This window comes from Garra rufa, chromosome 24 (assembly GCF_049309525.1).
Source record: "Garra rufa chromosome 24, GarRuf1.0, whole genome shotgun sequence".
NCBI classification, from domain to species: Eukaryota; Metazoa; Chordata; class Actinopteri; order Cypriniformes; family Cyprinidae; genus Garra; species Garra rufa.
Window position 1 is genome coordinate 24,940,111 of NC_133384.1, and position 12,185 is coordinate 24,952,295.

General features: G+C 34.9%; 1 protein-coding gene across 1 annotated transcript in view; it reads right to left on the reverse strand.

The window, feature by feature from the left end:
• The window catches only part of ppp1r42 (protein phosphatase 1, regulatory subunit 42), an 8,088-nt gene extending 690 nt beyond the window's left edge, over positions 1 to 7,398 (reverse strand). The window contains exons 1-8 of the mRNA XM_073830576.1: positions 7,267 to 7,398; positions 6,659 to 6,825; positions 6,050 to 6,188; positions 5,046 to 5,162; positions 3,591 to 3,708; positions 2,444 to 2,575; positions 1,622 to 1,754; positions 1,040 to 1,046 (exon numbers count right to left, since the gene is read on the reverse strand). Coding sequence (XP_073686677.1) covers positions 1,040 to 1,046; positions 1,622 to 1,754; positions 2,444 to 2,575; positions 3,591 to 3,708; positions 5,046 to 5,162; positions 6,050 to 6,188; positions 6,659 to 6,825; positions 7,267 to 7,398 — 945 coding nt within the window. The remainder of the gene's footprint in view (positions 1 to 1,039; positions 1,047 to 1,621; positions 1,755 to 2,443; positions 2,576 to 3,590; positions 3,709 to 5,045; positions 5,163 to 6,049; positions 6,189 to 6,658; positions 6,826 to 7,266) is intronic.
• Positions 7,399 to 12,185: the final 4,787 nt, after the last annotated feature.

The window sequence follows — 12,185 nt, forward strand, 5'->3', positions numbered from 1 at the left end:
ACATAAAATCTCACTTTGAGATTTTGCTCTAAAGAAATAAAATCAATTCGTTTTCATTATATTTAATAAATAATGCATATATCATGTACAAATGATAGTATTTAAAATATGCTTTAAAATCGTGCACAGTAAATTTATTAAAACACACATACACACAGACAAGTATTTAAGAAATACAATTTTGGATTTTGAACAGAATATGAAAAGGCAGTGTAAAAGAGAGTGTGTTGTTACACAATGGAGAAGCTGCTTTTCAAATTCACATTTAATATAAGTGTCAGAGCTTTACTTAAGGTTTTTCAGAAAAGTCCTCACACAGAGATGACAAGCTAAGCTTGTATGTGAGCAGTTGACTTTTGAGTCAAATTTATGAAGCCAAAAGGACACTGATAAAATGTTTTTTAATCCATAGTTTCAGATTTTCAGAGTCTGCTGGTCCTCACTGGAATATTTATTCCTCTTGATCTGTGAACACACCAGAAAATAATGAATAAAATAAAATAAATTAAGTTAAATGTGACTCTGGACCACAAAACCAGTCATAAATAGGATGGGCATATTTAGCAAGATCAAAATGATCGAATTTCAAAAATCATTAGGATATTAAGATCATGTTCCATGAAGATATTTTATAAATTTCCTACTGTAAATACATCAAAACTTAATTTTTGATTAGTAATATGCATTGCTAAGAACTTCATCTGGACAACTTTAAAGGCGATTTTCTCAGTATTTAGGATTTTTTGCACCCTCAGATTCCAGATTTTCAAATAGTTTATCTCGACCAAATATTGTCATATCCTTATAAACCATACATCAATGGAAATCATATTTATTCAGCTTGCAGATGATGTATAAATTGACCCTTATGATTGACCCGTATTGCAGTCCAGGCAGGGCCATAAATTACTTACATGCTAATTACATGCTTTTGTGTTTTGTATTAACAGCAATAAAAACAGCCAATAACATAATACAAAAACTGGCACACCTTCTAAAATATGCTTCTGTAAATTATCGCTACAAATCCTTCTGTTACTGGACCCCTGTAATAACATAGTAAACAGCTAATTAGAGTTTTAAACAACTGTCATTTAGCATTATCATTCCTATTACTCACACACACACACACTCATGCTCATTGCAGTTTTTTCTTATATGTACAAAAACATTCGGTTCTTATTTTATATTTTTCTGCATTTTAGAGGCCACACGCTGATAAATCAGCTGAAATGATAAGTATAGGATTAACATGTTAAGACGTCAGACATCAAAGGGCTATGATTTGTGTAGTACAACTGTAGATGATGTCACATTACACAGCGCAGCACAGAACGATGGTTAACCTCAGGCCAGTTCTAAAGGAGAAAGCTGTTTATTTGCATGGGTGGGAAAATAAGAGTCATACAGCTTGACAAATAGCAGGCATTTGTCCAGCATGTCTGAAGGCAACATGCAATTTAGCATTTAACATTTATCTCAGAATTGATTTCCTTTTTTAATATAAGATGAGCTGTTAGTATTTGACATATATATAAAAAAATATTTAAAAAAATTGTATTGGCCCCAAATTTTGTAAAGTATAACACAATGCACAGGAGACATTTTTGATTGTTTATACCTTTTTCCTCTGCTGTCTCCTTGAACTTGGTCAGTCCGAAATGTAACGCCGGGCTTCCCATATTCTGACGGCTTACTCATGGAGATGCTGCGGTCATGGGCAAAGGGATGTTGGGGGCCCACGCGATAATCAGCTATAGCAAAACACGGGTTAGGCACAGATTGTTATATACAATGACATATGCTGATGATATATAATGGAAGAAATGCAGAAATGCGTTAATAGAAAGAACAGCTTGAACACAGAAATTCAGTAAATGAAATAACAGACATGTTAAGGCACTTTTTTTCATAGTATGTAAAGTCATATATTTAATCAATATATTTCTGACCCTGGACCACAAAACCAGTCATAAGGGTCAATTTTTTTGAAACTGAGATTTATACATCATCTGAAAGCTGAATAAATGATAATATGACAATATTTGGTTGAGATACTATTTGAAAATCTGTAATCTGAGGATGCAAAAAAATCTAAATATTGAGAAAATCACCTTAGAAGTGGTCCAAATGAAGTTCTTAGTAATGCATATTACTAATCAAAAATTATGTTTTGATATATTTATGGTAGGAAATTTACAAAGTATCTTCATGGAACATGATCTTTACTTAATAACCTAATGATTTTTGGCATGAAAGAAAAATCAATGTATTTTTGGCTATTGCTACAACTATACCTGTGCTACTTAAGACTGGTTTTGTGGTTAAGGATCACATTTAATATTTATTTTAGGTCTCTATAATTCATTATTGTAAAAAAAATTGTTAGTAATTTAATAAAAAATGAAAACTTAAAAAAAAAAATTGCAGCAGATATTCATACTTGTACGTGGATTTGTGATTTGCTCTTTGATGTCTTTTCTCTCATCTATTTTCTTCTTTGCGTCTTTTGAGGCTTTCCAGTTGATTAGAAACTGCCTAGACAGCTCATTTATTTGTTTTCCATCAAGATCTTCTAAACATCAAGAAAAACATAGTTTCTGTGCATCATTTCACAAAATAATTATATAAAATTATATAAATTCATAAACACAGCACAACAATAAATTAAAATGTCAAATTTCATTGAAACGTTATTAAAATGATAAATAAAAAATACCTAAAAAAAATAAATGACAAAAATGAAAAAAAAAAAAATAATGAATGACAAAAACATCATTCAGAAGTTCAGTGATTTTTTCACCATAAATAATAACATTTTAAGTGACTCCATACTAGGGCTGTCAAATTGATTAATCGCATCCAAAATATAAGTTTACATAACGTACACTACCAGTCAAAAGTTTTAGAACACTAAGATTTTGAATGTTTTTTCCTCACCTCACCAAGTTTGCCGGTTTCTATATGAATATATTTTAAAATTTAATTTATCATTGTGATTTCAAAGCAGAGTTTTTAGTATCATTACTCCAGTCACATGATCCTTCAGAAAACATTCTAATATTCTGATTTGCTGCTCAAAAAAAAAAGTTCATTATTATTATGTTGAAAACAGCTAAGTAGAATTTAAGTTTCTTTGTTGAATAGAAAGTTCAGAACAGCATTTATCTGAAATAGGAATCTTTTGTAACATTATAAATGTCTTTATCATCACTTTTGCAGCATCCTTGCTAAATAAAAGCATTAATTTCTATAATTTCTTTCCCCCCAAAAAAATAAATAAATAATCAACTGTTTTAAATATTGATAATAATAAAATAATAATAAATGTTCCCTGAACAGCAAATCAGCATATTAGAATGATTTTTGAAGGTTCACGTGACACTGAAGACTGGAATAATGATGCTGAATATTTAACTTTGATTACAGGAATAAATTACATTTTTAAATATATTTTAATAGAAAACAGTTATTTTAAATAGTAAAAAATATTTTACAATTTTACTGTTCTTGCTGTACTTTGGATCACACACATGCAGGCTTTGTGAGCAGAAGAGACTTCTTTACAAGTTAGCGATGCTATTTCTCACCTAGAATTTTGCAGGCAGTTATTAGTCTGTCTCTGTATTTAGGTTTGTGACACACAGGATTTCTATTCAGATCCAGTAGCCGCAGTTGTGACCATTGGCTGAGCACTGTCTCTAACTCCTGAAAGCATAAAAAAGCATTACATTTGACTTTTAATCAGTATGAAATAAAATCATTATTAGACACAGTAAAGGATGATAGCATCTTCTCCAAATTGTTCAAAAAATCCTGTAACACTAAAGAGAGTTAGGTGTGCAAGGTAAAAAATGACCAGGGCATCATATTTACAGGGACAAAGAGGCCACAAGCATAAAAACAAAATGTTCAGAGGGCACAAAGTATAAACAAGACATCAGCTTGTTTTAATAAATACTGTCACACGGACTGCGTGACTAACAAGTTCCCCTGGGCAGTAGTCCTCAAGCATGTTGCCTGCAGTGTATGTTTGTCTAAGGACACATTAATCCAGGCTGGAAATATGAATACTCTCTGGACACGCTCTGATTGTTCATTGCCTTCCTGTCTCAACTAAAGTGCTTCCACTTTTCAGTCCGCGTGCAATCAGCTCTAGCGGGACCCCAGCGAGCCGCGCGCTCTCAGGCTTTGATAAATGATCGTGTCAGGTCTGTCACTCTGAGGGCTTGGCTGGGAACTGCCCAGCGCCAAATTGCCCTCCCATGCGCACGAGTGCTGAATGCACTCCTGACTGGGCTCTTTCCAGCCCCACACTGGGTTAATGATGGCCAGTTATGAACCTGTATTTGACCAGCGCTTCGATCCCTATCTGCACTGTCTGGCCGTGCGCCACTAACAGCCTCTGCAGTACCCATTTGTCACTCGGCTGACTGCCTGTCATAATCTATTTTAAAAATCCATAATGTTTCCTCAGGAATTGGACCAAACTGCGTAAGGCAGGAATTGATCCTTTGGGTGCTGTCGCCGCTGAATCAATAGTGGCAAAGGGGTTGTATAAATTAAAGGAGATATCTGCTAAACATGAAAGCTTCCTCTGACACATGGATCACTATTATCGGTGGCAGTTGCTGAGAGGATTGTCTTTCGAGCTCTTGAACAAAGTTACCAAGCTGCTTTCTTTTTTAGTCTCTGAATGTGTGATATCAATAGGCTGGAAAATCCCTTTTCCAGAAAAGGTTACTTTTCAGCTTAAATGGGTTTTTAATACAAGGGGCACTCAGTGTATTTCAGAGGAAAATCAGTTCACTAAGGAAGGAGGAAAACTTGTGCTTGTTTAAATTGTCAGCAGAAGCTGTCCCTGGAGACCGCCCCGCTGATTTGTTGAATAATTCTGACCCTGTGCAAGTCTGGAGACTGCTGGAAGGATTTGTAGGATTAGGTTTGTGCACTGCTCTGCCTCGATCATTTCACACTTCATAGGAACATGCAACTTTGTCATGCCTAAACAGAAGTACCTTTTTCATGGAGAAAATCACATTTACCTGTATGTCTCGCAGCTGGTTATCGGTAGCGTAAAGATGGCTTAGTTTTCTGAGAGGGGCCAAGTCCCATATTTCATCAATGTTATTTTTGCTGATATTTAAAATGCACAGAGCTTCCTGAAAGAATTCAAACAGAATATTAACAGAATTAATAATGCACTTTAAATTTAAGACCAGTTCCACTTCTGCTGAGCCAATGAAGATTGCACTGTGTTAGTAAAAGGAGAGCATTTAGGGATCCTTTGGCAAGGGGAAAAATTGGGCGCCCTTACACTTGCAATTTCATTAATTATCAAAATAAACAAAATTCCCAACTTTTCGGTTTGTTTTCCCATAGCCTGGGCGGTAAACACTCCCTGTTGATTTCTCAGACAAGGAGGCACCCACAGAGACCTCTTTTACCCTCATCAAATTTTGCACAAAACTGCTTTGATACACATCTTGGTCCATGAGTCATAAGTCTCTCATCTGATCCTGACAGCAAACTCACAGGACACAGTGCTATATCAATCTAAATATGTGACCCTGGACCACAAAACCAGTCTTAAGTAGCACATTTGTAGCAATAGCCAAAAATACATTGTATGGGTCAAAATTATCAATTTTTTTTATGCCAAAAATCATGTTCCATGAAAATATTTTGTATGTTTCCTACCGTAAATATATCAAAACTTAAGTTTGATTAATAATATACATTCCTAAGAACATTTGGACAACTTTAAAGCTGATTTTCTCAATATTTTGTTTTTGTTTTGCACCCTTAGATTCTGGATTTTCAAATAGTTTTGTCAAATATCGTCCTATTCTAACAAACCATACATCAATGAAAAAGCCTATTTATTTAGCCTTCAGATGATGTATAAATCTTAATTTAAAAAAATGGACCCTTATGACTGGTTTTGTGGTGCAGGGGTGCATATAAAGTGCACTAGATTGTAGATACCATAAAACACCCTCTGTAAGGTTTTTCACTGAGGTGAATGTTAAAGCAATGAAGTACTTACAGAGAGGCTAGATATGGAACGGGGGTCAAAGACCAGCTTTTCTCCACGGGGTAGTTTCTGACCTTCCACATGCAGCTCCTTTAGGTTTTTCAACTCTTCTAATCCCTCCACCACAGTGATGCTGTTTCCTCCCAAGAACCTTAAAAAGAGAGACATTAGAGGAACATTCATTGCCTTTTAGTCGTGCTGTAAGTATATTTTAAATGGAAATATTAGAGTGAAACAAAAATGAAAATTCTGTCATTAATCACTCACTCTCATGTCATTCCAAACCTCTAAGACCTTTGTTTATCCTTTGAACACAAATTAAGATATTTTTGATGAAATCAGAGAGCTTTCTGACCCTGCATAAACAGCAATGCAACTGAAACATTTCGCAGGCCCAAAAAGGTAGATAGGACATTGTTAAAATAGTCCATGTGACATTAGACTTTACTCAGCCATTTCAAAGAATATCATAATTTGTGTTCCAAAGATGAACGAAGGTCTTACAGGTTTGGAATGACATGAGGTTGAGTAATTAACAAGTGAAGTAACCATTTAATGTCACAGTTCAAATTTCAGCGCAAACAGGAATGTGTTAATATGCTTGTACTTTCATATACTTACAGTTTGGAGAGATTATGTAGAGATGAGAGGTTCTCTATGCAAGAGATATTGTTATTTTGCATGTATAAGTGTGTGAGGTTTGAGGCAAACCCCAAATTGCAGATATGTGATATTTGGTTGTCATATAGATACAGGACTGTGAGGTTTCTGCACATTGATAGATCATCCTGCAAGTTAAAAAGAGGAAAAATAATCATTAAACAAACTGATTACCAAGGCTGCATTTATTTGATCAAAATACAGTGATATTGTGAAATATTATTACAGCTTAAAATAGCTGTTTTCTATTTTAAAACGTAATTTACTCCTGTGAGAGCAAAACTAAATTTTCAGCAGCCATTTCCTTAGTCTTGAGCGTCACATGATCCTTCAGAAATCATTCTAATATTCTGATTCGGTGCTCGAGAAATAAATCTGATTATTATCAGTGTGGAAAATATATTTTTTTTCTTTACTTTCACTGTCACTTTTGATCAGTTTCATTTCATTTCATTTAAAAGTATTCATTTCTGTCAACCCCCCCCCCCCAAACATTTAAATTGTACTGTAATATTTAATAGAAACTATAATATTAAATAGAATTCAATATGCTTAAACTCAAAACTTACAATGTCCTCTATACTTTTGTTTGAGAAGTTGAGATGGGTCAGTTTCTTCAGATACTGCTGGAGAGATTCACTTCTGCCGGTCTTTGAGTAATTGCTTGATTTTGCGATCAGATGCACTGTCAAACGGACCATAATGACTCAGTGTGCGAAAATATCACTGGATAGATTTCTCTTCTGCAGCACAGCATGTCAAGGGAAGAGGGAGATTTATGAGAAAGCCTAAAACACTTAACACAATGCGAGAACATATGACTGAATACATTTCAGAGCACTGAGCTCTAAATATGTGAGGGGTTAGAATGTCTTTAAATGTGGTTTAAGGGTATAATTGATGTGGTGACCATTATTTCCTTAATGATATGTACTTTAAAGACAGCATAGTCAATTGACCCTTAAACCTTTGTCAAAATACATATTATTTTTGAATAGTGAGAATGAGGCCAAAGGTGAAAAAGACATGTGACCACCTGACCTAAGATCATCATGAAAGGAGATCTTGTCTTCCAATGAACAAAAAAACAACACAATCCAATCCTCTTGAGATTTGCATTGTCTCTGATGTTTTATTATATTAAGCCAAACCTACAGTAACACCTTACCAGAAAAAAAAAACTCCTTGGAAAGCCCTTGGATGATGTTTTACTCCATATGCTCTCGATATAGTCTTGTCAACCACAGACGTTGAACACTAGGACAGAAGTAAAGGGAATACATACATCAACACATGACAGCAGGTCGGTTTTACACTTGATCTCAGAGAAGCAGACTATGGGGAGATGACATGGAGAGCCTCTTAAAATCAATAACTTTCTGTGGTTAAACTCCGGGGAACTCGATGGAGACAGCGGTTTGCCAATCATTATAATTTATCGCTGTATATATTGCGGATTTACGCTCTTGTTTCTAATAAACAAAGACAAACAATTTACGTTAGGCCATAAACGGCTTACACAGTAGAAATGAAACGAAACAGCACTACAACTTACCTTAATGCACAAGTGTTATGTATTAACTTCTTCAGCTATGAACGCAAAGTGTTTTGCTGCTGTAAAGTCTTTCCGTCTTGTCTTTTGTTTAGGAAGTGAGAGGCTGAGTTGATGTTGCCATGACGACGCGACGCGAGTGCAAGGTCAGTTTGCAAACGCCAGAGTTGTTTTGAAGCGCAGTTCAAATGCAGGACGACGTTCTCGACTCAAACGTTAAACGTTTTTAATTGTTTTAAATTCTGTGTGAATTTCAGGACGCGTTGTTCATTGCTTGTGTTGTTGTGTGGAGTATGTGAAAGAATGTTTTTACCAATGTTGTAAAGAATCGTTTGTTCTACTACTAACAGCTTTAGAATTAATTCAAGCGAGCGCAAGTTTTTGTTACCAATAATTTAATTTAAGAAATGAAGAACACAAATGAGCAGTCTTAAACCACAATATTTAAACATTCAAAACTGTTTTTATTTAACATTCTGTAGTCTATTTATTAAAGCCAAGTATGAATCTCAAGTTGTTTTTAAGCATTTTACATTTATTCCAAAATAATAACTCAAGCCAGTAACAATTTAAACAATATATTTTATTTGTGAACTTACCTTCAGCTATTCTTTTTAATAGCTAACTTGTAACGATAAATATTGGTCACAGACACGGAAATGACTTTAAATTTCACTATATTTAAGCTGATTATGTACTAAAAACTCCTGCAGATCATGTTTTCTTGCCATTTTAAGTCTTATTTTGACATAACAGTGGTTATTGGCAGTTTTGGGGGTAACGCAATACAAGTAACGCAAGTTACGTAATAAGATTACTTTTTCCAAGTAACTAAAGTAACGCATTATTTTTTAAGTGACAAGAAATTTTTTGAGTTACTTTTCCACCCATTTATTGATTAAATGCTCTCCTGTCCCCATGTTGAGAGAAATTGTAAGATGTTACTGTAGTTTTAGAATAAATGTGAACATGCAAAAAATTATCTCACTCACTAAAAAACCAGATACAGTATTCCTCAAAATGAATAAAAACAGTGAAATTCAACGCAAACCTGCAATAATTAAATGTTAAATAATACACATATCCTTTATGTATATAAACCCATTTTATTAGCCGATGTCTTTGCTGCCGACCTTCGATGATCCAATTCATCCATACTAATAAGCAAAAATTACTCAAGATAATCTAACATTTGTTTTCCCATTTTATAGCTGAAGAATTTTTTTCTTCTAGGGACTACTGTACAGACGTTAATTTACTTTTCTCTAAGCCTGAGGCTTTTGGTGTGAAAAGGCTTTTACATTTGCCAAAAATATAACTTTTTATATTAAAAACAAACAAGCAAGCCCTGCCCAGATTTAAAAAGTTACGCAAAAGTAACATAACGCATTACTTAATTAGTTACTTTTTTGGGGAGTAACTCAATACTGTAATGCATTACTTTTAATAGTAATTTTCCCCAAAACTGGTTATGGCCAACGGAGACATTGATTTATGTTATATTTTGTAATATAGAGGGTTTGCACTTATGTCACGATTTGGTCAGTTACCCGGATGTGCGGCCATATTGGCCATACTGTTGTAAATAACAGAATGAATTGCATTGTTAATGTACTACCGAATAGTTGTTCTGGTAATTTTTGCTGTCTAAACCATGGAAAAATAGTGCTGAAGCTGCTTAATCATATAGAGAAGGACTTAGTAAGCTGTAAAGGGCACACTATTTATTTAATAGGTGCTAAAGATAATATGAGCAGTGTTGATTAAGATATTATCCTAATATTTCACCTACCTGAAAGGAAATGATAAGAACAAACATGAATGTTGTCAAGATTCTTGCCCTGGAAATCCTGGTTCAGTTTGGCCAACCACAAATCCCTTTTGTTGCTCAGACAGTTTGCACTATTCTTTTTGATTTGTTATAACTTTTGACAGACTATAGTACTCCAAATGTTTTTCCAGTCCAACCGATTAGTACAGCCCAAAACCTGACAATAATTTACCATTTTCAGCCACAATAATTAGCTAAATATGCACGTTTCGTTTGGTTAAGTTGCACTGTTTACGTTCAGTGCCGCCAATATGGCAGATTGATGACGCATTGTGAAAATGGCGTTGTTTTATTTTTGTACTACAATTTTTTTTTCTCATCCAATATTTTGAGGAGGCACTGCTTCCCTTGCAAGATTATATTACACACTTAAAAATACATGTGTGCAGAGAAAGACAATTGTTGAAAAAGAAAAACTAGCTTTAAACCAATACCTCGGCCCACCCTTGAGGCTTAAAGTAGACAAGACCTTTAAGCATTTACATGTTGAAATCAGAAACCATGTTTATCAGCTTCAGCTGGTAGAACTTAACATTTTCTCTTTCTCATTTCAAGCTCAAACCGCTGACCCTAATAATACATATCAGTTCTGGAGAAGTGCGGTGGGCTTTGGTGGACTGAGTCACTGCGTTGACCCGTGTATTGTTATATAAAGTGGAGGAATGTGCTTCCTGAGACTGAGTGACTTGCCTCCATTTATGTATGCAGAATTTCTTGGCAGAAAGGAAATGTTGCTTTGGTTGGTTTAGGGACGTAGAGGGGGAGTTCTGCCCTTTTCAGACTCTCCTCTAGGGCATTGAACACGTTTCACCTCCTTACGACCATGCTTGTTGTGATTATTATTATATGGTCCAAAGAAAACATCAGCGCTACCAAATATCTTGAGGTCACTGGTCCCAAAAGGCTAGTTTAACATTAGCCTTATGATCAATAGCCACTGCTGATTATTTGTGCTCCTCACTCGGATATATTCTCTTAATCGCATATCTATCATAATTCCTAATACTTATTATTTTAAAACATTTTCTCTGGGTTGAGTAAATGAAGTGGAATTCCAAGTAATTTAAGAAGACTCTTGCTAATAGAAAACATACCTTAAAATTAAGTTAATGGATTTGGCTGATGTTAGTTCACTCATGGAAAACATAATATGCTTAAGCTTAGTTATATCTCGTCTCATTTATACTCATCTGCTATTTTCCTCTTTAATGCTCATCTGGTGATGATTATTAGGGGTTCAAGTGCATAGCACAAAAACCATATTGCAATTGTTAGAATGGCCAACACTTTAAAAATAAAGGTGCTTTAAATGGTTCTTCAAACGATGCCATAGAAGAACCATTCAGTCAAAGGTTCTTTAAAGAACCATTTCTGGCTTACCTTTTTATAATCTGAAGAACCTTATTTGCCTTCAGATATTAAAGGTTCTTTATGGAACCATTTTGACAAAAAGGTCTATGGCATTGTGAAGCACCTTTACTTTTAAGAGTGAAGGATCAGCGATTTCCGCATAAAACTGATCATTCAGACCAAACTGTAAGTTGTAGAGACTTAAAACTAAGAGGTATGCTATTACTCAACACCGCTGACAACGTCACCAAGGCCTAACAGGGGTGCTACAGCGATCAAAAGTATGAAATCGCTCATAACTCCAAAACCGTCAGTCACAGGCTCAAGTCTTATGTAATTGAGCCTGGCGAATTTTTTTTTTTTTTTTTTGAAAAACCTACTTTTGCGAACTAGTTCTAGGTTTTTTGCCTGATTGGAAACAAACCAGTCCAGAAAGACTCTCTGGAGAGTGAATATCAATATTAAAAAAAGTCGCAAAGGGACGCCAAAATCTTCGAAAGGGGCAGAGCCACTTTTAGTAAAATGCCTATAACTCCTGAATGGACTGAGATATCTTTGCCAAACTCAGAACATTTATGCAAGAGCTTAATCTGAGGTCACAGGACAAAAATAACGGAGCTTGGCCACTTGGTGGCGCTATAAGAGGGAAAAACACATAAAAATGGCTATATCTACGCAACCACTTGTCCTATCAACATGAAAATTGCTGTATGCAGTCTTGGTCCAAAGTGCCACAAATGCCTATAAGGACATTT